The sequence below is a fragment of the Ammospiza caudacuta genome, chromosome 4, assembly GCF_027887145.1.
Source record: "Ammospiza caudacuta isolate bAmmCau1 chromosome 4, bAmmCau1.pri, whole genome shotgun sequence".
In the NCBI taxonomy this organism is placed as follows: Eukaryota; Metazoa; Chordata; class Aves; order Passeriformes; family Passerellidae; genus Ammospiza; species Ammospiza caudacuta.
The window spans coordinates 48272631-48300369 of NC_080596.1; the positions used below are offsets into that span (position 1 = coordinate 48272631).

Here is a 27739-nt window from a genome sequence, read left to right on the forward strand (position 1 = left end):
CTCTTCCCATCACCATAGTTCTGGGGTATTAATGGACCAGGAACATGTTCCAGATCACATTAACTATGCAATTAAGCTTGGGTATTCCTGGAGAAAGTCTGTCAGTCAGCAGCAGCAAAAAAATAAGCATAAGCAGCATCCCTTACACTCTATATTTCCACGTAAGCCTGCTGATTAAAGTAATTCAAAGTGAGCACCATACAAGAGTACTTGGGCAGATTAATTCATTCGATTAAAGCACCTCTAGGCAAGCTGCATTAAGACTTTCTTTTGGAAGAAGTAAAGCTAATTAATTTAGATGTTATTAGAACACATAAAGCTTTTAAACTATTGATAACTTGAAGCTCTTAAACATACTTCTTAAATTAGGTGGTTTCTTTCCCTCAAAGAGAAATACTTTTAATTAAGAAAAAAAGAGGCAAAATCATAGCCAGTATAACCTCTGCAGCAAGCACACAAGTTTTTGACCAGGTGAAGGGTTTGCTTTCTTACTTTAGAGAAGCAACTATATCACTTAAAGAAGGCACAGCTCTTACATGCCACAGGTGCTAGGTACATCCAGTAATCCTTGTGGGACATAAGTATTAAGGGTGGACAGGAGAGAAGTTTTATTGCAAATGAACTGATTTTGATGTTTAACTGTACCTTCCACAAAAAAGGTACATTCCAAAAAATTCCAGAAGTTTTTTGTTGTTTCAGCTTTGTAAGGTTCATTTATCCTACCCTTCTTTATGTACATTTGCATACATAATGGCAGTATTAACAAACATCTTTACCTGGCAAACAAGTTCATGACATAGCACAGTAACAGGAAACCAAAAGTAATTCATCCCAATGTCTTTTCTTCATTGTACCCCTAAACTGAGGAGCATGAAATACAGTTTTTTTTGTTTTGTTCTAGACTAACATCAGTCAACAGATTGAAAGATTAATCTCTCCACAGGAGTACATATAATTCTTCAGAATACATTGGAAAAAGAGACAGTTCAAATTTCTAAAAATTTCTTACCATCTCAGTTCACTTTGTTTTCCAGTATTAATTTCTTTATTCTGTTTTTTTGTATATAACTTCTACTATTTATCAATGTAAAGAAAAAAAAAATCAATGAAACCCTCCAACCTGAGGGGACCATGACAAATATATAGAAAATAACAAAAATAATCCCAGGATGAACTGTGTAACTGTGACATTCCTCAGTCAGTCCTACATTTCTTTTAGTGTCCTTCTGGAACTACTTCATATTTCTTATTCTCTCCTGCATCTAAATGTTCCTTTTCCTTAAACCAATGCCCACAGTTGACAAACTCATATTCAGGCTAATGCCTGCAGGATTATGTTGGAGTGCTTTTACGGTTGGTGCTTCCACAGGAAACTTGTTTTCCTTTGTGGAAAGGCAGCCAGTGCTCTTACCATTGAAGGTCATGGAAATTATTCCTTTCCTACATAAATTCAGGTAAAAGATTGGCATCAGCATTTTTCTATCCCTAAATTCAAGTATCAAGCAATTTTCTATTTTATTAAAGTGTTTGTATCATATTAAAATTGGGGTGTAATATATTTGAACACATACTAATATATATTGTGCCTTCCCTGATATGTTTAATCAAAATAATATGTTAAGGTACATTCACAATTTCACAAAGGGGATTAAATTATAATATTTTCACAGCTATAGTCTACATCTCAAATACCCACACAGAAACCACAGGAAGGGATGATGTCAGAAGACAGACTGGCTGTTGGAGGAAAACAGAGACAGGCAATGAAGATGAGGAGTGGAGCTAGTTAATCATGTCTTCAATTTTGCCTGCAAATACACAGAGCCCATAAAGTTGCTGAGTCACTGGGAATGGACAGCAAAAAAAGGAAAAATGGGGGAGATTTACTTTGTCAGTTAATAAAGATAACTTGCAGGTCATATGTTTGAAAATACTTATACATTAAAAAAAAAAGAGGTGTAATAAGCTTCTACCAAAGAGGTAGAGTTCAATAACAGTACAGTTTAGAAAAAAAGGAGCCCAAATTAACACAGCTACTGTCAACTAGACCTGCTTAAGTTTAATATTTGCTTATAATACTTATTGTTAATTCTTTGCATGGACTGAGCCTTCAAAGTGAACACACGAACATACATACAAATGTAACATACTATTAATCAACTTTTCCCAACAGAATTACTATTTCAATGTCTTTACCTTGTAGACAAAGCACAGAGGGATCCCACTGCTACAACGTATTTAGCAGGACCCCATCCAACATATTCAAATGCTACTGGCAGAGGACTTTTCTCATCTAGGAGATAGTATGGCATCATAAGTGTCAGTGCAGCTGAAACCAAGCAATAGGCCATGAAGCAGACGAGAAGGGACACCACAATTCCTATGGGTATGGCTTTCTGAGGATTCCTGACCTCTTCTCCTGAAAAAAGGAAAAGAAAATGCCCCACCAAAAATTTGTATTATTTTTCCCCTTCAGCTTTTAGAGACAACATCAAAGACAAATCACTTGTTAATCTAAGTCATGGGAATCAGATCTGTAATAGAAGTTTTAAAAACCTGAGTAAAATAAACTGAGACATACAGAACAGAACTCAGTATTTTGTTGTCAGAAATAGCGTTAAAATTAAAGGCCATAAAATACATTTTATATGCAGAGTATTCCAAGCCCATAATTTTTAGTTATTTACCTACACTTTCAATGTACTCAATATACTCATTCCCTATCATGCATTGGGAAAGACACCTTTTATCAGAGAACTGTAAAAGTGAGCAGGTGATTAACATTATTTGAGCAGAAAAATATACTAAGCACTTTTCAGACTTAGAAAGCAGCAATCATTTCTTTAGAACAGGAATGAAATAAAATGAAGCTCCTCCTTCTTACCAGAAAGACAGCCACGTTCAGGAAAGAACTTAGACTCAATCTACATTGACTGAAAGAGCTTTGGAAGAAAGCAAAGTAAGAAGAGTAGACTGAGTATTATATTTTTTGTGGTTCTTTGGTTGGTTTTTTTTGCAAAAATATCCCCACGTTAAACATATATACACACACATATAAATACTATACCAGTTGTTGCAATGCAGTCAAATCCAACAAAAGCATAAAAACAGGTTGCAGCACCAGCCAATGTTCCCGTGAAACCATAAGGCATAAAGCCACCACTCCCATATATACTTGTCACATTTTCATAGGATGAGCGGTTCCTATAAAGGACAAAAATACAGCAGAAAGATAATTTTTCCCCCCCTCATTATTGGTAGGATAAATACATGCACCCTCCTACCCTAGAACTCTAAAAAAAAAGTTTAAATGTTCTCATCATAACAGAGGTCTGCTTTACAAAACTGCATGAGATGACATTTTTATGTCCAAGCTTGTAAGAAAGAGAAGAATAACAGCAAGAGGAAAAATGTCTGAATCAAGTAACTATCATCTTACTTACTTGAAGTTTGTGATAAAACATATTCAAACACTAATAGTGTTTATTATAATAAAGCATGTGTAAGACGAAACTGCTTGGAATATGAGAAAGTAAATAGATTTTTAAAAATTACTCTGTTACTGCAGTAAAGTTTCTGAGATATTCTTCACTTTTCTTCCAGTTGTCAACTTCACCTTTCACAAAACCAGAAATAATAACGAAGACCAAGACCAAGATGTTAATAGCAGTGAAAATTCTATTCACCCATGCAGATTCTTTTACTCCAAAAGATAAAAGACCTGTAAAATAAAAATATTTTGTAGATGTGAATGGCCCATTAAACTAATAAAATGGCATTTAAAGAAGGGATACATGTGAAAGAAGTGTGTGCATGTGTGTGCTCGTGTATATGTATATGCAAGTACTGTGAATAATACTAAAAAAAATCACGCACCAGATTTTAAAAAAAGCATTATCACAAACTTGCTAGACTCTTTAACAGCATGGAAATAGGCAAAAATATTGGAAACCACAAAAGAGAAAGCTTCTTCTTTAAGTATTTAAAAGTATTTTTAGCAATGGCTACTTTTAACTTCTCCGAGATGCCAATCCATATCTCTGTTTTATGCCATGGAGTAAAAGTAGCTACAAGAATACTATACTTTGTAAAAACAGATTGGTAGAATATATTCCTTTCAGAAGAATTATCTGTTAGATTAAGAAAAGAAGCAGAATTATTAAATTAACAATATGACTGATTGACTCTACATTTTTCAGGGCACACCCATCAGAGTGTGCTTCCTAGTTCATTAATAGCAGCTTTAAAAGAATTGTACACCTCATGTTTGTAACACTGATGCACAGAGATTCTAGGAAAGAGTCAGATACAACATACACATAGCTTTAGATTACAGAGTAGGACATTTAAACAATCTGAAAGTTATTCCATCAGGATTCTACTTTATCATTAGATTTCAAACAATTTTAAGTGCTAGAGTGTTAGCAATTTAATGGAAAAGGCAGTAAGCAGATCAGGAAAAATTAAATACAATTGGAAAGTTTCCACAGATCCTTTGCACTCTAAGCATTTCCACTAATATCACATACATACTTTCCCTCATTATTTAGAGATTAAGTCTGAAAATTTTAAGCCTCTCAAAATAATGTCTAAAAGGTTTCTGACTCCTTTAATGAGATATTTGCTATCTTATCAGAACACAGAAATTATGACCTGCTCAGGTTTTCTTCATCAATGACATTTTTATTGAAATAGATGTATGCTTTCTTCAGCTCAGTTTTTCCCCAAAAGGCAGTGTCTCAATCAGCCTAATGCAGTGTGAATCATAGTTTGTGCATTTTTATAGTCCTTGCATTATCAAAAAAGCCAAACCAAAATAGAACAAAAAAACCCAAACTCCACACAAAAAATAAACCCCAAACCCTCCAAAATTAAACAAAACCAAAAAAAACACACAAAAAACCCGAACAAAACCAAAAAACCCAAACCCCAGAGATTTCTGTGTACTCTTCCTCATGCTTAGCACATAACCTTTCCTGTAAAACATCACCTGCTACTCCTATGACTCAGCTTTACACAGCTCACAATCCAATTACTGTATCATGCTCAGCCTACACAGTCCTGAGCCATCCCCACTTCCCTCCTTTCAGCAGTGGGGAATTCCACCCAGTTCAGTCACTGAGGGTTTGGCTTCTGATCACAGACACCTGGAGAGGCAATTTGCAGCAAAAATAGGAAAGGAGTGAAGAAAGAATGATGGTAGGGATGAAAAGACAGGATGCAAATGAAAACTCAGTAGCAGTGATGAACACCAGGGGAAACATTTCTCCTTTTTTCAAGAACCTCTAATTCTTATGTTCTGAAGCAGCAATGGCAATGGAGAAAACATGAAAGATGTCAGCATCTAAACTAGGACTGTATAGTTTGATTTGTGAGTTTCAGTGCTCTGCTTTTCAGGGTGTTAATTTTTGTCTCCTTTATTTGGAAGAGGTAGAACTGAAAGGTCTGCTCCAGTTGTATTTCACATTCATTCCCAACCCTCCTGAGGACATAAGGGTCTGAATTGGTCCTACAGGCAATTCTTAGCCACAAATGTGGCAGGATGCTGGACTAAACCAAGTCAACTCCCAGATCTTCCTAAGTACAGGAAGCTATTCTTTTATGTACAGAGACCTAATAAATCTTCACATGCACTCGTCATTCATTCTAGCAGCAGGTAGAACAGAAATGTTTCCCTGTGTCAGAAAATCCCACTCAGAACAAGAGAACAGGTTATATACATATAACTTATTTTCACTTTCCAGAGAAGAAAAGCTTCTGCTTTGGCTTAATCCAAAGAGAGACGGAACATGACAAGTATATGAGATATGGGTAAGACCTCTACTGAATACTGAAGTGCTTCTAGTATTGCCTGAAAACAAACTGCACACTTTAGAATACACTTCCTGCTTCCTTCACTCCCAGAGCCAGTAGGAACATTTCTATATGGTAAAAAATTGCTAAACACAAACATGGAAATAAGTTGCAGTATTTTTCAGCTTTCTGATCCCTCAAATAGGAGGTAGCTAATGTCAGGGTTTGTGATTTAAAAGCATGATACATGAGTAAAGACAAAAATAGCACTTAGAAGAGTAGACAGGAGAGGTTTACTCAGGTTTCAAACTGGTCTGTAGGTCCATATAAGTACCTCAGGGTGCCCTTTAGATCAACAATCTCTAGGATAAACAACTGGACACTTAAAAAGGGCAACTTTATTTTATACCAAAAAAGTGAACAATTTAGGTTGAAAAACCCCCTTACCAATGCTCACTACATGCACAATATATAATTTAAGGAGACCACATCACCAAACTACAGAGCTTAACCTCCAGGCCACTCCAGAGGCATTTACTGGTGACAGAGCCATGAAAATACTGAGAACTCTGTAATTTTCCTGTTACCATAAACCTCTAGAATGGGTTTCATTGAAAAAAGTACGAACAAGTGATTAGTTCATACCTCAGTTTCAAGACAAGAGGGTGCATGTGAAAATTTGGTTATATACATGTAATTCACAGAGCCATTGTGCCAGTACAAAATGTGGCACTGAACTTCCTTAAGGTATTTCCGGTGCAAAACCCTACAATTTAGCACTTTTAACTGTAAAATATCACAACCAACATAAATTAAGCCGTATATTTTCTTACCTGATAAAAGTAATATAAGGAGTACAGCAAAGAAGTCAGGATACTCTGCTAGCCCAGAGTAATTCATTTTGAAGTAGGCACTGAAGAAATGACCAATCCGTTTTCCAAGAAGTTCATCAAAGGTGCCACTCCAGGCTCTTGCTACACTTGATGTACCTTCATAAAACATATGCATGTTTAGGCTTTTTCATTGGGATACAGCTACTTCTACTGAAAAGGAAACAAAACTAAGAAACTAAGTCTCTTGCTACTTTTATTTTAAAAAGCAGAGCCTGTGATGTTTGTTTTGCTGAAGAATTTGAATGTTTAAGAATTTTGCTTGTTAAATGGTAAAAAGTTTTCCTAGAACCAAAATATACAAATTTTTTTTGCCTTGTTTATTCCCAAATATTGATAAAATGACAGAAATTATTTCTTTGTCATTTATGCCTGATCCTGGATGAAGCTTATTTCAAGCTATTTCTAATTTCCATGACATATGTTAAATAATAAAAAGTAACATAAGAAAGCACTTTAAGAAAGAACATAAAGGAAAGTTTGCCCACCTGTAAGTAAAGCAAAAACAATTAACTAGCAAGACATATGGCACTAGAGTCTGTATTTAAAATTAAACACTCCTGTGGCAAAGAGTGCACGGCCAAATACAATCTTATTTGTATAACTCTCCTCTCAGGAAATACATTTTAATACAATACTGGAGAACATCAGTTTTGTTATGATTTGAACAACCATCCTGTAGGTACACATCTAAAGCTAGTTCAGTTCATACACAATATAATGGAACTTCAGAACACATTTCTCCAGAAGAAATAATTCTGAAAGCCAAAAATGTTATCTCTGCTGAAGCACTGAAATAGCTGTTTGACTATCTGCCACATAAGTATTTATTTTATTCAACTCTCGTCAACTTTGTGTTTTATGGGATTACCTGAGAGGACAGCAATTAATTAGCACAATGTAACAAGTTAGTACTTTAACATCATGAATTTCCTGTAAGATACTATAGTGGAGTCCCTGTAAATGTCCTTGCTGTATATACTTTAAAAAAAAAGTTTATTGGTTTTACTGAAATTATTTTTGCTGACCAAAGATGGCAAATAAATCTTGTGCATCATCACAGCATTGTCTGACACAATCTTCATACAAAGTATGTGCTTCATACGTCACACTGTTACAAAAATATCTTGCAAAAAACCTGCCTGCAATGGTGATGCACAGAAGAAAATAACCTGATCAAATATTTTGGTTATTTCATCTCAACAAGACTAAAAAGAAAAAGCAACTAAGTGTAGAGACAGAAAAGAAAAAGAGCCCTAAGTCTGTATCTTTTATCTGCTGTCTCAGAAACCCCTGGGAGCGGTGTTTGCTGTTTAGCTTACCTATGATGTAGGATAAAACGAGGTTCCAGCCAGTGATAAAGGCCCACAGTTCACCTACTGTAACATAAGTGTACAAATATGCAGAACCAGTCTTGGGGACACGAGCGCCAAACTCGGCGTAGCAGAGACCTGCCATCACAGACGCAACGGCAGCAATGAGGAAAGAAACAATGATGCTAGGTCCAGAATCAGATTTGGCCACTTCTCCAGCAAGCACATAAACACCAGCACCAAGGGTACTCCCTACTCCCAGGGCTATCAGGTCCAGCGTTGATAAGCATCGGCACAGCTTGGTGTCCTCGAGACTTTCACCACCGATGTTCTTCTTGCGCACCAGACACCGAATAAAGGACAGAGCCGTTCCACAGGGCAACATGGTGGATGTAGAGCTCTGAAATAAAGGAAATTATTCCAGAATGCAAAAGGTAGTGCAGACTCTGGTGAAAAACAGTGGGAAAAAGTATTTGCATGAAGAACATTAATCACATCTACTAACTAATATATTCACACTGTTTTGTGACATTAGATAAGACGGCAGGTGCTTTTTCCCCCAAAAACAAATTAGGGATACACTTTTCCTAATTTTATATGTAACACTTATGTCCCCTGGGAAAGAGATCCATTATTCTTAGGTTTATTACATTGCTGTAAAAAAGAACAAATTGTTTATAATTACCTGCTAATGGCCACTCCGAAAACAGACACAGACTATTATCTCATATATCATAGAGCCTTTTATGATAAGGATCAACAACATAAATAAGGGGTTTGAGGATCTAAAACTAAGACTATAAACAGTGAAAGTTTAAAACACATTATTCTGAGAGCACCAATTCAATATCCTTTTGTCTTCAAATACATAGCTTTTGCCTTTAGAATTGCCTCAGTAAGAACTGCTTGAAAGCAGATTAAAATAGTGTTTCTACTCTCTCACATACCAGCAAAGTTTCTCAGATCTAATTATCCTTACAAGAAATCTTCCACACCTCTGCCTAATAATCATCTAACAAAACCTGATGGGCTAACCATTCATCCCATGCCAGCTGCAGTTCTTCAATATTCTCACTGCCCGTCACAGTGGGGGATGTGATCAGCTCTAGCACACAAGCTGGAATTCTGTGACCAACCCGGTCCTGGAGGCCAGCAGGTGGGCAGTGCCTCTCTGCTTGTGACATGGGTGCCTGCTAGGAGCAGCAGTAATCCAGCTTCCCAACTAAAACAAATGGTCACTGAGGGTCCAAAGCATTTGCTTGGGAGGGATGCCATGGGCATCCCATAGAAAATAATATTTTAAAGAGGCAATACTAATGTACAAGTTCTATCTTCATGTATTTGTTTGAATTGTATCATTGATGGCTAAGAGTTTGGTATGACCATCTGTCATCTTCCTAAACCAATGTTTGTCTTTGCAATTCATACCATAAATATCTATACTCTGCTCTTGATTTGTTATGTGGAACCCTCCTGGGAACTGAAAATCTATTTAATTTAGACAAATATATTCTGCTGGTTTATTTCTTCCTGGTCTGTATCAGTTTCCTAGAACACTAAAGGGCATTTTTACTCACACTAGCTCAATCCACTAACAGCGAGGACTCCATATGAAGATGGATAGCTCAATTAACAGTGCTTGATCCTAAAACAGAGAGTCAGAAGCAGAGAATACCAGGAACTCTGCCATCTCTATATAAGATTGCTTGGGGAAAAAAAATCACCAGAGAAGAAAAAGAACATTTTCACCCTATATATGTAATAGCTCCCCAAGAACACTCAAACATGCCACTTCTGCCTTCAAAGAGCACCCTTAAGAAAAAAGGTCTTGATTCCCTTTTAAGTAAAGGGAATTTGACAAAGGGTAGTGAATGGAATTGAATAGCTGTGGATAGTGATGCTTAATCCCCTTAGAAAAGTGATAGGTGGCCCAGGACAGTGGGAGGAGGCAGACAGGCAAGTTTCCAAAGCTCTGCTGCAATTAGGCAGTCCTTTCAGCACACCAGAGACAAGAATCTGCCCATGGTACGCAGACTCACCCACTATGAAAACCTCACCAGTTACAAAACTCAATGATATTCATGTCAGCCTACATCCACATCTTCTAAAGGAATTAGCATTGAACTGTTCAGGCAAAATTCCCTGCTGTGTCTCCCGAGCTCTTCAGGGAGAGCAGCCTTTCTTTGGGCCTGAGACTGAGGCACTTCTCTCCTAAACATAGCCAGGTTTACTTTTCCTGGGCTGTACTTGAACAAATATTTTGAGGCCACTTTTTTTCCCTCTACAGTTCTGAAGCTGTAGCAACCACTTAGGATGTTATATTAATATGCTTACTAGTCTGCAGCCCATGTGAGAGGCAGCAACGCTCTTGTGACTACATGCCCTTCACCTTAGCAATTTCAATGTTGCAGAAACACAGCATTTTTTAAGGAATTATTTCTCCCTCCCCACCAGATAATATTTAATTTCATAAGTCATTAACATGAAAAAATATTCTGGCAGACCTTGTTCTCAGACTACTAAGGAATTTGTTGTTATTCAAATGACATTTCAGCTTGTTTTGCTTCTCTGCCTTTGGGACAAGAAGTCCCGAAAACTGTACAGCCATTTACTGCAGTGGCCAGTAAGTGATATTATATAATGGTTATCTCTGCTATTATATGCTAATACCTCTGGATATTATGCTTTTCTCTGCTGAGAAGGAATCTCTATGGCAAAATAGGAGGAGTTTTTCTGCTTCTGATTTCTGCTTCCTGGGGAGAGGAAGGAGGCTAGTTCTTGCTAGTCACAAGCCAGTAAAGACACTTCTTCTGACAGAAACTCAGCCTTTCTTCTTCAGCCTTTAGAAGCTGGAGCACAAACAAAGACAAAGTTCAGTATACAAACTTTGTGTCAGTAGACGAAAAAATAACACCTTGTGCATGGCAAACTTCTCTAAGTATATCCATCCTAACATGGACTTGACAAACACATGTCCTTTTACAATAACCAGTGGAATCCAGCGCATCTTCCAGTTTCCTACACTTAGTATGCCTAAATTCATAGCAAAAAATGCCTGAACCCTGCTTCACAACTTCTGTTGCTGTGTGCCAAGTCCAGCACTGTACCTCAGGCATGGCCCCCTTTCAGATTTGGCTGAGACATTTCAAGACTTCATACTTGATAAGACAGTGCAGCAGGAAGAATATCTTACAAAGATATTTGGCTTCACACAAGACCAAATGACATAGCTACAAGGTGACAAGTGCCCTCAGAAATAACTGACAAGTGTAATGTTTTTCTGAGGTGTCTCTTGTAAAGCAGATCCTTTAATGCATTACCCCTGCAAGAGAACAGCCTGGGCAATGGCTCACTGCTGATGTGTGCTCACAAGCAGTTTATTAGAACACTGAGGCAGAGACATCTCATGCTAAAATACAAACCTACAGGAGCAAAGAAGGTAACAGCTGGGTGTGCCTTTTGGTGGCAGCATTGTCCTAGACAAGCTTATACTGACTGCCACCACACACTCTTCTTATATGGGGTCTTATTCCTGCAGACCTACAGATCTTTCTGAGTCGGACAAATAGCAGTTTCCTTCTCTGCTGATCTTTATGGCAGAGAGAAAAATGAAGTAGGGCAAATGAGCATATTAAAAATTATGTCTCCTACTTTTTGACTAGCAGGTTTCAGTATTTTCCTATCTGCTCCTTTATTCTTCCTCCTTTCCCTGCTGCAGCCTCACTGTGCCTCATCCTAGCACACGACTGTGGGCTCTGTTTCATCTTGGCCTCCACTGCTGTGAGCTCTGCCAGTGCTGGCCTGGGCCTCTGCTAAATGTGCTGCACATTCAGAGCACCGGCTCTGCTCTGAGCCTTCCTGGGAAGGCATATGTGACTGCTTGGGAAAGGGGGTTTTGATAACTACACTGGGTAATCAGTCAAGGAGGAAGTGAGTGCTTCTGAGGCATCTCTTGCACACCTGTCCTACATTTCCTGGAGCAGAGTTGGATACCTGCCTGCCTTTGAACAGCAATGTTAGGCATGTAGGCTGCAAGGACCACCAGTTAGGGTGGGCTGTGCTGTTCATGCAGTTTGAACAGAAAAAATATTGAATCCTTACCTTACAGAAAGTTTAAAAATAGGCAATGAGTGATAAGAAACCACAAAGGAAAATCCCTTGAACTCACCAACAGTATGCAGTTATTTCTAATTAAAGTGTGGAGACAGCCTGATTAGTGTCTCATGCAATCCAGACTGTGCTAGGCTCCTCTTTGAAGTCTGCTTTACAGAGAGCGCAGCGCCACAAGCACAGCAAGTTTCGCTTTGTTTCACCTCACAAAGCTGTGAAGTCTGTTCCTGACGCTGGCACGCTCCTGCTGCTGCACACAGCCGAGGTGGCAGCTCTCTGGCTCCCATCTGCTGGCTCACCAGCTCCTGAAGGCTCTTTGGACCAAGTTTTAATTTAGCTACAGGTTACGCTGTAAACACCGAATACACCTCCAACAGCCCTTCAAAAAAGGCAAGGCTCAGTTCAACTGCCTTAGCCTTGAGGACCAATGACCGGCCTTTATGGAAACTCCTCCTTCCTTGAAGGAATTCCTAGAGAGAACTGCTAAGCTATCCACACTACTGGTGAGTTTGACCCCTTCAATCACCCTCAGCAAAGATACAGCAAGGAGGAGAGTAGGACATAATTTAGACAGGAAAGGAACTCGATAGATTTATCTAACAGGGAGAGGATAAAACAAAACAAAACTTTCTTATGTCTAGTGGACATCCATAGTATTTGTCAGAGTACCTGAATAAATAACCACGTATTTCTCCAAACCCTTTTGCTCTTTATTGTCTTGGTTATTTTTTTCTCTACAGCATCTGATGATAAAATCATCTTAATTTCAGCCTCTCCTGGTCAATTGTAAATCAGGCAATTTTAATGCTTGTCTGCTACACATCTGAATTCCAGTCCAAGAAGATAAGTTCAGCCTTACAATTCATATCAGCTCTTTGTTCAGGTGGATGATCAGGAACATTTAATCATCATCTGTTGTCAGCCCTCTTCTGTCAGGAAATATTTGGTGTCAAAAAATGTGTAACTAAAAACATGAGGGACAAAGTCTCTACCTGAAAAGATTGTATTAATATTTAAACCTGCTTTGACTGCTCCAAAGTCATACAAAATTTAACATTTCTGCAAAGTATTTTTCATGTTAAAAAAAATCCAATCTAACCTCCTATTCCACACAAAAATTAAAAAATATGTGGATATTGGAGCAAAAAAAGGTAACTTCCATCATGTGCCAGTAATTTTATTTCCATTAAAATAAAATTTTAATTTGATTGTCTCATACATGGTTTAAGTTAGTACACATTAAACCCCAGCTACATATGGGAAAATCCAAAGTTTTGCTGCAGTTGCCATTCAACTTTTCCCATAAATTTTTCCATTAAAATTTTTAATAAAAAACCAAAAAAATTGCATATGGAAAGCAAATGTTATAAAGCAATACGAAACCTCCGAAAGTTTTAGTACTGTTGAGATTTATGTTTAATGATTTTTGAAGCCAAAATAAAATAAAGATATTTTATTCAAAACTATTCTGTTGAGCTAGTATTATATAATATAATACTAATTTTAGATGCAGTAGTTAAACATGTTAAACAGCATACTAATTAATGATAAAATACTCCAATAAGTTTGTAACATATAGAAAATGGGAAAATATAAATATATACTGGTTAATACAGATAAATTTAGCATATTTTTTCAGTCCCATTTTTCCTAAAGAACCTGTAAAAGTTTATGCATTTTTTCCTATTAAGTACATGTAGCATTATTCAAAATTGCAGTACTACATTTATTAGGTCTTGTGCAATAATAGATGCAAGCAAGGTCTTGTGAAATAACGCAAGTAAAATAACACAGAGATGAAGCAAAACTAGGTATAATCTATGATTTGTGTGTGTACACACATGCACAGGCAATACATTATGTTACTGCAAGTGTCCTGAAAATTTATGTGGTGCTCAAGACTTTGATAAAACTCCTAACAGCTTGAAATATTTAAAGTATCATATTTCAATAATAAACCATAAAATTGGAAAGCAGCACCTGTAACAGAAGTATAAGATGCATGAAAGGTAAAAGCAAAGCAAATTTTATCATTCAAAAAGCAGAAACACCTTCTGGCAGACTGGGAAGGAAAATATAACTGCATCTTCTATATATTAACACAGAGTTTTTACCAAAGACAGAATAATGCTGTAATGTAAACAAACTGCATACCACAGCTCTTGCTACTCAAACAGCACATATGTTAAAGGCAAGGTTTTCTAAGATAACCTAGGCTGCTTTCAGGTTACTTCTTTCAGCAGTAAACGTCATTACTAACCTGATTCAGAGATCTTCTGCTGGGCAAACTTCTGCTCCTCTTAGTCCCGAACTCCTGCCGTCATAAACAGAAGAGTAATGACTTAAAGTGATTTTATTAAAAGACTTGCTTTGAAAGCCAGCTGCGGACGGTGTGGGAGCCCTGAGCCCTGAGGGGTGGGGAGGCTTGGCTGCCCAGGTGATTGGAGGGCTGCAAGCTGGCCAGCTATTTGCCCAGCCAAGAGGCAGGGAGGGAAGGAGGGAATCTCACTGGTGTTCAGATAAATCCTATCCACTCGTCATGTTTTCAGTGCACAAAACCCAACTAGAATGCCATTCCCTGCATTTAAAATGCCTATGTCAGGGAAACTAGTCACACATCCTGAAGGAAATGCATGGGGAAATCCCACTATGACACCCTTCCATTGCCCTTGTGAAAAGCAAACTGGTTTTGAAGCATATTGAAGGATGATTTGCAATGTTTTGAGACCTGAGTAAATTTTAGAAGAATATATGTAATTTCGAAAGCATTGCTGTGGCTAGAAGGAACACAGAAGGCAATATATTTACAGGGATGGGTTAGAGCCCATTCTGTTGAACTGGGGTAGATGTACCATAGATGATCTTCTCCTTTATATAGCTTGAAATTAAAAATGCTGAAGACTGGACTTAGAACAAGTCAAACATTCCTGTGACACAACCAATAAATAAATCTGAATTTCTTAAAAATTAGCTTCCACAATAAACCAAACCCCAATATGTAATTTACAGCTCTATTTTTATTACTTCCAATGGCAGACAACCACAATCTAAACATGTAGTAGTATTTCCAGCCAGTATTGTTCACATCATATTGTTTCCTTCTAAACACTCATATTTCAATCACTTCATTTTTGTTCAGCTAACATAACATAAACCTTGCAGAGAAAAGTGCTATGCTTCTCATCATTAAAGGTCTTTCCTAGGTCTTTCCTAGGAAAATAGGTAGAAAAAGACATTGTGTAGCAGCCAGCTGCAACTTTCTCTCAGCTTTTACTTTTCCCTTAGTGTAAGTCTGCCAATGCTCCAGAAGCAGAGCATTTCTTGCTTCATGAATAGCCCTACTTCCTGCAGCGACACACAAGGGAAGAATACAAGCATTCCTCAACTCTCCAAAATCCAAGGAGAAATGCATCCAAGAAGGTTTGCTTCACAAGGATGGGCTCTGTTTCAAGACCAGGAGTCCAACTTATGTTACCCAAGCCAATTATCTTCCGACAGGCAAAAACAAATTAAGAGAAAAGGTCTTTTTTGCTGAAGGTCTGCTGATGACCATGCTAATGCTTCTCCTCATGTTGGCCTCATCCTTGTTAAAGATGAACTTTATCTCTTTCACAGCTAATACACAGTCAGAAGATAGAACAAGAAGTTATGCTACAGATTAGGTTTCTTGCGCAGAAATGCATGACAATCACTTTTAAGGAACATTTCTCTGACCTGTGACAATATCTAGGCAATATCTTTTTATTTATCAAACTAGCTCTCTCTAACAAGTCCATGAGTGACTCAGGAATTACTCAGATGGTTCTTGAATGTCTCCAGTGAAGAAGACTCTGAATCTCTCTGAGCAATCTCTGACAATGCTCTAGTCACCTGCACAGTAAAGAACTTCTTCCTCATATTTAGCTAGAACTTCCTGTGCATCGTTTTTTGCCCTTTGCCTCCTATCTCTTATCTTTGCCTCTTATATTTTTGCCCTTTGCTGCTTATCTCCTATCTGTGATAACAATTCATCCCTGGTAGCACCACTACACTTATGGATCATTACAATGACAGGACTGGGCTGCTTTGGTTTATCTAACTTTCTAAAACTTAATCCTGAGAACAGCAGCACACAGAAGGTAAAGGCACTCAAACCTAGGTGCCTCCTGACTCGCAGTCAAGAGGCAGAGAGCACTCTGGCTGTGAAATAAAGGGGTTTACTTTATTTCTGGTTTACTTTTTTATCCTCTTTCTGAAATAAAGTGGTTTGCTTTATTTCTGGTTTACTTTTTTTATCTGTGCCACCTCGACCTAGAGCACTGGGGGTAGATCAGTACATCCCCATTACGCAGTGTTTGGACCAAAGGTCCCATGGACAGACACTCAGGCATAGTTTTGGGTGTGTTTTCAGTAACACATGCTTAAAACTAACATGTTGCCACCCGGGAAAGGTCATTTTTGTAGATTCAGCTGAGAGGTGTATCTGTGTGGCAGAGGGTGTGTGACAAAGCAGCATGAGAGAGATGATCATAAAGGGCTGGGTCTAGTGGGGGATCAGTGAAGGATGCTCAGCAGACGTGCTGCTCTTTGGGCAAGACTGAGCAGACAGTGCTGTCTGGAGGCAGCTTCCTGTGTAGCATACCCAGCTTCTCTGTCACAGGACATTGCTGTTTCTCTCCAGAAAAGAGCTGTGGTAGATCCACTTTGTGGCTGCCAGCTTCCTTCCAGTTACAAATCCAGCTGTGTTTGGACCAACAACATTAAGTTCTGACTTTTCTGCTCAGAAACTACATCCCTTGGATGAATCTAAACAGCCTCATCCAAGAGGTCTCTGCTTTACATACCCCAAGGACTTTTGTAGCACATTCTTGGCATTAAAAAGTTGATCAGGAGTTCTCTTCTTGCCAGGAAGCAGTTGGCCACATTAGAGGAAATTATCTGAAGGACAAAACTATTTTATTTTATTTTCCTATGAAAGTCTCCTTTTAAGACTTTCCCTTAGAGTATATTTATATACAGTTACACAGAAATTCACACTTGGGGGATTTTAATTTTACAAAAAAACCCCAAACAAATATTTTTGAAAGTCTTGCGCAAACTGAAACAGAGTTCTCAGATGCCCAAGTGACAGAGTGATTAAAAGCTGCTCTGTTGTTGATTCTGACTCGTCTCACAGGCACAGCCTCACAGCTAGGGGCCGTGGAGTTTTACATAACCAGAAGTGCTAACTGTGCACACGCACATCCATGTGCTTGCCCATGTCACTCACCAAAGTTAAACATGAACAAAAGTGCTTGCAGGCCCAGGCCTTAGTGAACCATGGCAATCTCTCCACTTTGCAACCAACTGTAACAAACTCAACTTTAGTCATGCACAATGAAAAAGAAACACAACATGTTTTGTACACTTTGTGCAGCTCTGATGGGTTATGAGAAGATGTACTGGTATGTATAAGAGGATTCATCAAGTAGCCAGAAAGAATCTTTTCAAGATAAAGTAATTACATTTTAGTGGTTCTGACTTGTGGTTCTGAAAATAAAAATCCAGTGCAATCTGCGTGCTAATCTACACAAGATGATCATAAACTTTCAAGAGAGAAAAAATATTTATAAAGCTCAACAGTGCTGTAGGCTGTCTCTATAACATTATGTGAGGATCATTTCTAAAGAGAATAAATTACAATTCAACACTTTTTAAAGGACTTCCTATTTATTAAAATAAAAATATTTTTATTTTAGATTGCTTCTCATGGTTTAAGCAGATTACTGAATCTAGTTCCTACAAAATATTGTATAGATTAAAATAAAATTATCACTTAGCAAGTCCCTCAACTTTTCTTTAATAATTCTTTTTTCAGTTTGTACTTAGGAAAATACATCAAATCCTGAATTTCTGTAAAAGAAATTTATAAAAAAGAAAACACATACTAGTAGACTAATCCAGGTAGGAAGAATAAACCTGAAATTGTGCATCATTTCATATGTAGCAGGAAGAAGGGCTACATTAGCACAAATTGCAGTTATTTTTAATCCAGGAATGAGTAATTTAACCTAATATTAAGCATGTCCCGAACAGCTACTAGCTGCCATTTACTGAATTGCAAATATTCCCAGGGGTCTAAAGGAAATTTTTGTAGTGTTGACTCACAGTGCTGTCCCTTAAGTCTAAAATCAGATTTTTCGAGAAGGAAAGTATCTATTTAAAGCCATACTTTCTAAAAAAAAAATCCACACACCCTTTTTTGACCTTGAATGCAGGATAAATATAGATAGGAAATTTAGATTTAAAAGTTTGTAATATATACAAAGAAAAACCAAGAAAATCAAATTTAGAACTAAGACTTGATCTGTAATTGAAAATAAACTATGATGCCACGTCTTGCCAAAACTGAAATGATTTTGTTTGTATCTCCCTGGACACCTGGGAAAGGTGTGTCAGATGCAGCTCCACATTGCAGCTTGGGCAGGAGCAGGAGAAGGCACCCCCAGCCAGCTGAAGCATGAGGACACTTCTCCCTCAGAGGCAGGAGGTTACAAAGGGGCTTTCAATAAGAGCAAGGACAAAGATCTAACAGAAAACAAACTATTAAGGCACGGTTGATTTTTTGCAGTGTAAGCTATTGGGTAACATCTTACTCTGCTTTTTTTTTTTATAAGCCTATTAGAAATTACAACATATTGTACTGAAGCAAACGTTAAAAGAAAAAAAGTATTCAGTTTCTGACAACATCCATGTTTGAGCCAAACGTGGGATTGCACATCTAAAGGCCACTTAGGTTGGTAACCAGGCACATTTCATAGAAATCATCCCAGCCTATGGAAATTCAACTGACATTTAAAAGTAGTACTTAATGTCAAAAAATACAAAATAGAAAACTTTTTTACCCAAATAATGAGGCTCTGGCTTATTAATTATTAAAAGTTGTATTATCATGTACAGAGATAATTTTTCAGTTGTTTTGAATGTGCTTCATTTGTGCTTTTCAAGATCACCCTGTTCTAGTTATCACTTTCATCACGACCTGAATTAACCAATCCTTCTGTAATATAGGACTTCCTCTGACTTACTGTTTTTCACCCCAGCCAATCAATCTCTTTCCTCAGTTTACTTGGATGTTCTGTTGCTGGAATGTCGGTGAGGGCTTTTGGTTGTTTGTTTGTTTTATCAGGAGTTTTTTTTGTTGTTGTTGTTGGTTTGTTTGGTGTTTTTTTCTGGTTTTGTTTTTACTTTTCTTTAAAAATTTTTCAACTGGAAAGGCTAAAAATTATCATTTTCCCTGTATCAAAAAGGGAAATCTTTCCAGTTACTATCTTAAATGAACATTTTTTTCCTATTAAAAAACAGTTTCATCCAGAAAATTTCTATTAACTCCATTCCTACTTAACAATCACTTTCCCTTCTGGAAAATGACATGAAGGTTGCTTTTTTCACTTACTCTTTTTAATCAGTAACAGAACTTTACCTTTCACCCCATGGTTACCAAGTTTTCAGTAACAGCCTCTTGTGTAAGACACAAGCAAAAGCCTCTCAGAAAGTTAAATAAGATCAATTCCCTCTATTCTGTTCTACTGAAAACCTGACAGAATCAAAAAAATAAAACTCTGAAAAATTAGTTGAGATATATTTACAAATATAGTCCTGGAATATTTTTTTCAGTGATGTTAGGAAAGATACACAATGACTGCAGGATCCAATTTAAGTCCCAAACATTTCCGTGATGAAAATTTTACTGATTTGCACAAAAGCTGGTGATTCTTTAAAGGGACTTAGACACTGGTTTTAAAGTAGAAATAGTGAGAATACTTTCAGTTGCATGAAGTCCTGAGGTGGCTTCTGGAATGTCTATAGAATCTGTATTTTTAAATGGCTTTGCCTATGTGCTCCTGGGCACTTCCAGAGGGGAGTTAAAAAGCCCAAAAAACAGCCTAATTTCATGGTGCAAGAGTGGAAATTAAGCAAAGAACTCATGATTCAGCTCATTTCTCTCTCCTCCCTTCCCAACCTCAGCTGGCTGGTTTGATGGCTTAGGCAGCACCAGCTCCAGGGGTTCCTACTCAGCTGGGGTTGTCCACTCCCATCCCTCTCAGCCCATCTGACCATACACTAATGGCTTCCAATGGGTCTTTCTGTTTTAAAAGGCAGTGCAATTAATATTCTGTGCTGAGTTACTGAAAACCCTTTAAAGTAACTCAATTTCATATGTATTAAAAAGTGGCCTTTCTCCTTATTTTCTGTGGGGGCCAAGAAAGGAACAAGAGCGAGTGGAGGAGAAAGAAAAGCTGAATATATATAATTTAAGACTAAAAGAAATCACAGAAATAGCCTCACTTACAAAAATATCATGGAGCAGAGGAAAGAAGGGAATTCCTATTACACATCTTGTTTCTATATAAGTTTTTAAGGCACATGGAAAAGATGCCATCTCAAATAGTTTAAAAACCCAAGAAAAATCTAGGTCTAATCAAGGTGGCACAACTTTCTCATAATGCAGTCTAAAATGAAGCATGTATTATTATTATTATTATTATTATTATTATTATTATTATTATTATTATTAGCCAAGAGTTCAAAAATAAGAGTTTCAAAAACTCTAAGTTTGCTTTCTTTTGCTTATAGAAATCCAAGAATTAGATGCACATTATTTATATTCCATATTTCTTTTATCTTAAGCCAAAGGCAGTAAGAATTAATTTAGGAGATTCTTGCATAAAACTTTTGAAAAATCTCCTTTGAAACCAAATATTACTATGAAATAACGGCTAAGTATTTAAATTAGGATTCTTCACCGGATCTGTACTGGACTTTAAATATTAAATCAGAGTTTGCTTCCATTCTGTGTGAAAATGGAACTGCGATATGCCCAGCACCACTACCACACATCAGACATAACATGTCTGCTAAGTGCACTGCTGTGATTTATTTGAGGTTTATACATCAGAACAATACAAAACAACATAAACATAAAGGGTTACTTCACATGATATAAATAAACCGCATCTGCAATGCTTAATCCCAGAAGCATTAAACAGCTTCAGACCACAGGGATTCTGTGGTCTGAAGTTACTACTGTTAAAACCATCCCCGGATTCCTCGCAAGTACTTTCTGCACCCCGCAAAATCAAACACCAGTTACTTCAAATATGAAATCTCCAGAACAATGAGTCCCTGCAAAGTCACTAGAAAAACCCTGTTACAAAGCACTACCCTTTGACATTAAATGTGGCTGCTCTAGACAGACATTCTCAATATATACTCTACATATAAAGATCACATAAATCCAAATATCTATCATGATTTATAACTGAGATAACTAATGCCAGAGCATTCCCTTTTCATTCTTGGCTTTAAATAGCACCACTACATTTAACGCCTCAGGAACAGAGTTGGAAGAACATTACAACCTTCAACTGGGTAATATTTTGGAAAGATTTTCAAATTTCTCAGTATTTTTTAAGTAAGTCAATAGACAGCTTGACTGCATGTAACATCTCACAAGTAGAACACGACTAACACTTCAAAACACAGCAAAAGCCGGTACTGACCTCGACAGGTGCCCACTGAGATCGTGCTGACAGATTTCCAGGGCTGTTTAGCAATAGGTACACCAAGTGACCCTAACCAGGCTTTCCAGAGAGCCTGAACAGGCTGCAGAGCTCCATGATGCAACATAACAGAGCATACCCTCAATCAACATCTTCTGAGGGTACATCAAAAACCCTCTGTGAACTTCCATTAGGAAAAAAGTATCTATTGTATTTTGATCAAATTACAGCTATGCATGACACCCATAATTGTGATGAAGACCTGCTTTTAGATCCATGCAGATTTTACGTAACCTAGGAAGACAGAGACATTGGCAAGTCTGCCTGAAGAAACCAGACCTCTTGGAATAAATCCAGGTTCAGCAATAACAGGAGAATCATTTCAGCAGAGCATTGAGGAAGCACAACCACTGGTTCATAAAGCAATGGGTGTTATGTAAATAATAAACAACATACAGAATAGCACAAACATTTGAGAGAAAATCCAACTCAGGTGTTCATGTGTGTTTCTGTACTCCCAGCCAGCCAGCACAATAGTTCTTTAATTGCAACCTTATCTTCAATACAAATCATCTGGAGGTATTGAAAAAGCAAACAGTTTAGCAGTTTCACAGTTTTATCAGGAGGCAGTTCTACTCACAAAAATCAAAAGTCATTTGAGCATTAAATTGCATTTACTCTACCTATGAAGTTACTTCACTGACTACCAAAGAGCCCAGAGGAACAAACCACATGAATGTTGCCCACAGTAATATAAGTATACAGTACTAACTGATGATGAACTGGTAAAATACTAGAAAATGTGCTTTCAGGGTAATTTGTGTCACGTAGCAAATAGGAACTTGTTGGGACAGCCATTACTTCTCCCACATGAAGATCAGGTGAAATACAGTTTTCCAGTTTTATTCTGTTGAGGCAACAGAAGATCCCATAAATGCATAACTTTTTATTCTATCTTCAGCAAACAAAAAGCACCTCAATAAACATTCTATACCACCTCCTCTGCTCAGTAACTTTCTTCCCTTGCCACATCCAATGATCCTGAGTAGCATGACCAACGTCGGACTGAAAAGGTCAGGGGAAACCACACAGATCATTCCCTCAAACATCTTCTTTTAACTGAGATGTACTGAACATAAGCAATACTGAACATCAAGCCCATTTAGTAACCAACTTGTAACTCATATTTGCTCTTCAATTCTATGTTCATATATTTCTTCTTTTCTTATCTTTTACTTATTTCTAAATCAATACAAAAATTAACCTCATCCTCAGCCACCCTGTGAATAAATCATGGGGAAAATCCCATAGAGTGCTAGATCCTAATACAGCCAAATATATTTGGTTTAAAAAAACCACTCCAAGTGCACAAGTCAGGCCCTCAAAAGTCCAGACACTGCAATAAGTAGAATAGCTGTCATCAAGGAGATATCCTTCCACACTTGTTGTGTATATGTGGCTTTGTGTGTATTCATGAGTGCAGACTACATGTAGAACTACTAGTAGTTATTAATATGCAAAAAGATACTTTTATTATGGCTGGATCACAATTTTGGAGTAAAAGTATTCTGCTTGCTCACTTCTCATGAGCTCTGGAAGCAACAACAGCAAATTCAGTTCTGGCTACCTGTGTGAGCAGGGGTCTGGCCACAGCCCATTCCTTACCTGCCCCAGGAGAAAAAGGAGGCCAGGACAGAGCCACTGCCTCAAGGGCCAAACCCAGAGAACAAGCTGCCAGTTGAAATGCAATGGTCTAGGAAATCACAGGCAGGAAAGATCTGACATCTTATTTTACCAGCTGCTTGCAAGAAGCTGTGGACATCAGGTATCTTGTTTCATAGATAAATTAGAATACAACCCCAAAGGGGTAAAATACTGAATGGAAAATGTCATAGGAATTACTTCTGATTTCAAAATGCCACCAGTTCCCTTACTAGTACTAGATGGAATATTTAAGCAATCTACTGATTTTTATTGAACCTGATCACTGGTTAGTACCACCTGTAAATGACACATATTTTCATAGTGGGAAGAAAAAAATTGGCATGAAGTGTAAGTACATATTCCTCATGGAAATTATAAAACCATGAATCTTTAATTTTTATACACCAGAAACAGATATTCAGAAATTAATTCTGTTTCATACAATTATTATAATCAATGTCAAATCCTTCATGCCTAATCTAAAAAAATTTCTTAGCTAGTTTCAATGATAATCAATGGAGAATACCTTGGCTAAGACCCTTTCTCACCTATGCATTTCTTTATTGGCCTTCAGAAAATGCCCCTTTGGCATGTATTTGTCCAACTATTGGTCCTTATTTCTGTCCCTAGAAACATAGCCAGCAATGCACATGCATATCTCATGCATCTCAATTTCCAGCAGCTGAAGAGGCTTAAGAAGAACCAAATGTTCCCTGTGATCAGACTCTCATAACTTCCAGCTACTTTCTTTTATTTCCCTGCATTTTTGACCTTTTTCCACATTTCACATACATACTAGGTTCAATTTTTCATTACTTTCTGCCTACTTCAATCATGATTCATCAGATAGGAAAATACTAAGTTACAGTAATTGCTCCACTATGAAAATATTCTTGAAAATGTTTCAAATTGCTTCTAGTTATATGGTAAGAATTGTTTGTTTTGGCTCAAAAAGAGCCCCTAACATAATTCTAGTGCTTAGAAGAAAAACAATTTAGAAATACTTTGATGATAACAGAAGGAAAATCACTGCTGCTGTTCAGCATTTTTCCACTGAAATCTAAAAATAATAAGCTGAAAGACCAAAATACCTCCAGTTTTGCAAATGTTATGTAGCCTTCTCAAACAAACCATCTAGAGTTCAGCATCTGTTACTGAACTACCGAAAACATTATCTATCAATGTTTTGGTAAAGAGGGGGGAAAAAAGAACAAAAATGCAGGAATTACTAGTCCGTGCATCATCCATTTGTAACAACATGATTCTTTCAGGTTATTTGGTCTGTGATAATAATTTTGAAAAAAAATGTCCTTGTTAAATGCTATCAATCTGGTATAAAGACAAATAACAAGCTCTAATTGAAGTAACAAAATAGGATGGAAATTTGGAAATTCAAGGCAGGAAGTCTGGGTCTGGATAAAAGGATTTGAAGGACAAAAAGCTCCTTGCAATTTTGTGCATTAAGAGGAGCTGTGTACTTCCTAGCAAAGTTTCAGTGGTGCACAAATTGGACATGTTTTTTTGTGCTAGCCAAATATAGTTTTAGAAATCTATCATTATATACACAGCAGAATTTCTGGCTAGAACAAAAGGTAAAAAAAAAAACAACCTTGAAGATAATCCAGGTGATTTACCTGGAATTAATTGCCATCTTCTGATTTAGGCAGGGATTTATTCCCTGAAGTCTAAGTTCCTCTCTATTTCCAAACTCTGCACAAAACTGTAAAAAAGAAGACAAAAATCAGTGAAATCTGATGCTCTGCTTCAGCACTGCAGATACTTAAGGAAGCTGGCATAGCAGCCTGCCTGTTGTGTACAAAACATCTGCAATTACTTTGCCTCTGAATGACAGAAGATGTTCTCCCCCCTCATGTGTAACTCTCCAGTAGCACAAGCAGTTGTCCGACCTCACCATGGTTATCCCTAAAGATGGGCTGGATGATGACACTCTACAGTCTCTTGCTGACATAATGTAGAGAGAAATTTTTGAAAATTGAGAGTACAAGTCTGAAAAAGAAAAATGCTCCTCTGCTAACCATGCACCATAAACAGGTATTTCTTCTGAAATTTTCAAGACAACTCATTTTACATGTGAACTATTAGCTAGGTACTGTCCTGAGCAGGAAAGCTAAGACTTCACAAGGGTACAGATGGACACATTTCATTTACTCTGCAATTCTCAACAGCTGCAAAGAGATATGAAAAAAAACCCCAAAACAAACTCCAAATCATTAAAACCGATCAATTATCTTCAAAAGAGGCCTTAAAAGAGTGGGTTTTTTTCTGATGGGAATTGCAAAACGCACCACAAACAGCAGACAACTGTGTGATGGCCAGGCATACTTCTGAAAGGGTGCTCAGGGCAGGCCAACAGCAAATGGATGAATTGTCCAGAGCAGAAAAAATAGGTTTACTCTTGAAAGATATTGGTGGACTCTGCACTGGACTGCAATGATTCATATGAAACTGGTGACAGCTATTAGGCCAAAATATGAGAAAATGAGAGAAAGGCAGTAGAGCTACTGAGCCCAGAGATCAAACAGATCAAAGACAACTACTCCTTCAGAAAAGATGACTCTTTCTAAATTTTATTTACAACTTTGCCCTCTGATCATAGTTGTATGAGTGTGTGACATTAGAAATTTTGTCATGATCCAGACATAAATTATCCAAAAGAGCAGCAAATTCATCTGAGAAAGCAGATTCTTTACCATTTCATGCCTATCACTATAAAATATACACTGGGATAAATGATGTGCTGACATGCCATGACTTTTTCAGAATTAAAGTAATTTCATGTTTCCTTTCATTCTACTTGTTCCTAATTCTATAATGCCAACTCTGAAAAAACCAAACCTCTCAGAAAGCAATTTCATATGATTAAAGTTATGTTTTGCTAACAGGTTCTCTTCAAAGACAACACATAAACAGAGCATGAAAATACCATTCAGCTGAGGAAATTGTTAAAACTATGCATCTGGCTCTTCCTAAACTAAGCTTAACTCAATTTATTCACATTGCTTCTTTTCTTCTCCCCTTCCTTCCAGAAAAGACAAAAGACTAAACAAAATAATGTTCACAGTTTTAACTGCTTGGAAGTAAAACAAAGCACATTTGTTAGAGCTTGTGTAAAAGCAGGGAGATGGATTCTAAGTGAATGCAAGTTGTGTCCAGAGTACTTCTATGTTCAAAATTTATCAGACTGAGTATATGGAACACAAAGAAAGCACAAGTAAGAAGCACATGCTGGATCAGAGGCTATTTGAAAAGCGCAATCAAAACCAGGTGAGAAGTCATGGATAAGGAGGAGTTAATTTGTGGCACTGGTATGAATTTCAGAACAGTATAAAAGATCAAAAAGAAGATACTGACCATAAAGATTATGACATCACCACTTCCTCAGAATGAACATCTCTCTACGAATGAACCGGGTATTACACAGACTTCGACTCTTAGGTTGGCCATCAGATGTTAGCCACAAATTATTCCCTATGACATCTGTGCTTAATACAATTCAGCAATGCCCAGAGACAGCCAAATGTATATACAACAGAATGCCCACCCTGATGGGAAATATTTTTAAGACTTAGATTAACAGAAAATCTCTAAATAAAAGAAAAAAAAAGAAAAACTGAGAAAGAAGAACAAAGAAGAAAGGCGAAAGGAGAAAGAAGAAAGAAGAAAGAAGAAAGAAGAGCAATTTTCTGTCAGCTTTACAGATTTTAAGCAGTTTTGAGAGTTTTGTATTATTACTAACAGTAAAATGACTTGGTGACCCCATTTATTTGTATAATTCTTGAGGTTTATGTGACTCAAATTCATGGAACTAATTTGTCTGGATAACAGCTTTACAGAGGTTCTGAAGAGTCTAGACATTTTTCACTGTGGGAAAAAAAATGCACAATCCATTTTATGCAAACTTTACAAGTAATATCCTGCAGTCATCCTGTCGTATTACAAATTGTACTTCTAAAGTCAACAGCAGATAAACTAAAACATGTAAAAGTAGCTGTGTTTGTGCAACAGTGGAAAGCATCAAGGGAAATGGAAATGGCCTTTGCTTCAACTATTTTGCAAGAAATGATGCAGCAAAGAAAATGTCAGTTATCTGCAGTGCTGTGGACTCCATACAACTAAATTTTTAAGGCATGTGAAATTTTACCTAATGATAATATATATGATGTGATAAGATTATGATATGATATGATATGACATGACATGACATGACATGACATGACATGACATGACATGTATGATATGATATGATGATATGAAAAATAAGCTACTTTTCAAAGAACTACTTAACTATGTTATTTCCTGTCTACACTGATTGAGGCTCAGGCAGAAGAAATGTAGGATCCATGAGAAGTTTGAGTACTGTTTCAAGCAGTCTAGCACAGCTTGACTA

At 37.2% G+C, this 27739-nt stretch overlaps 1 protein-coding gene across 1 annotated transcript in view; it reads right to left on the minus strand.

Moving 5' to 3' along the window:
• The window catches only part of SLC7A2 (solute carrier family 7 member 2), a 53451-nt gene that overhangs the window by 12020 nt on the left and 13692 nt on the right, over positions 1-27739 (minus strand). Inside the window, exons 2-7 of the mRNA XM_058803470.1 lie at positions 14367-14420; positions 8006-8396; positions 6627-6782; positions 3556-3721; positions 3068-3204; positions 2197-2419 (exon numbers count right to left, since the gene is read on the minus strand). Coding sequence (XP_058659453.1) covers positions 2197-2419; positions 3068-3204; positions 3556-3721; positions 6627-6782; positions 8006-8381 — 1058 coding nt within the window. The 5' untranslated portion in view covers positions 8382-8396; positions 14367-14420. The remainder of the gene's footprint in view (positions 1-2196; positions 2420-3067; positions 3205-3555; positions 3722-6626; positions 6783-8005; positions 8397-14366; positions 14421-27739) is intronic.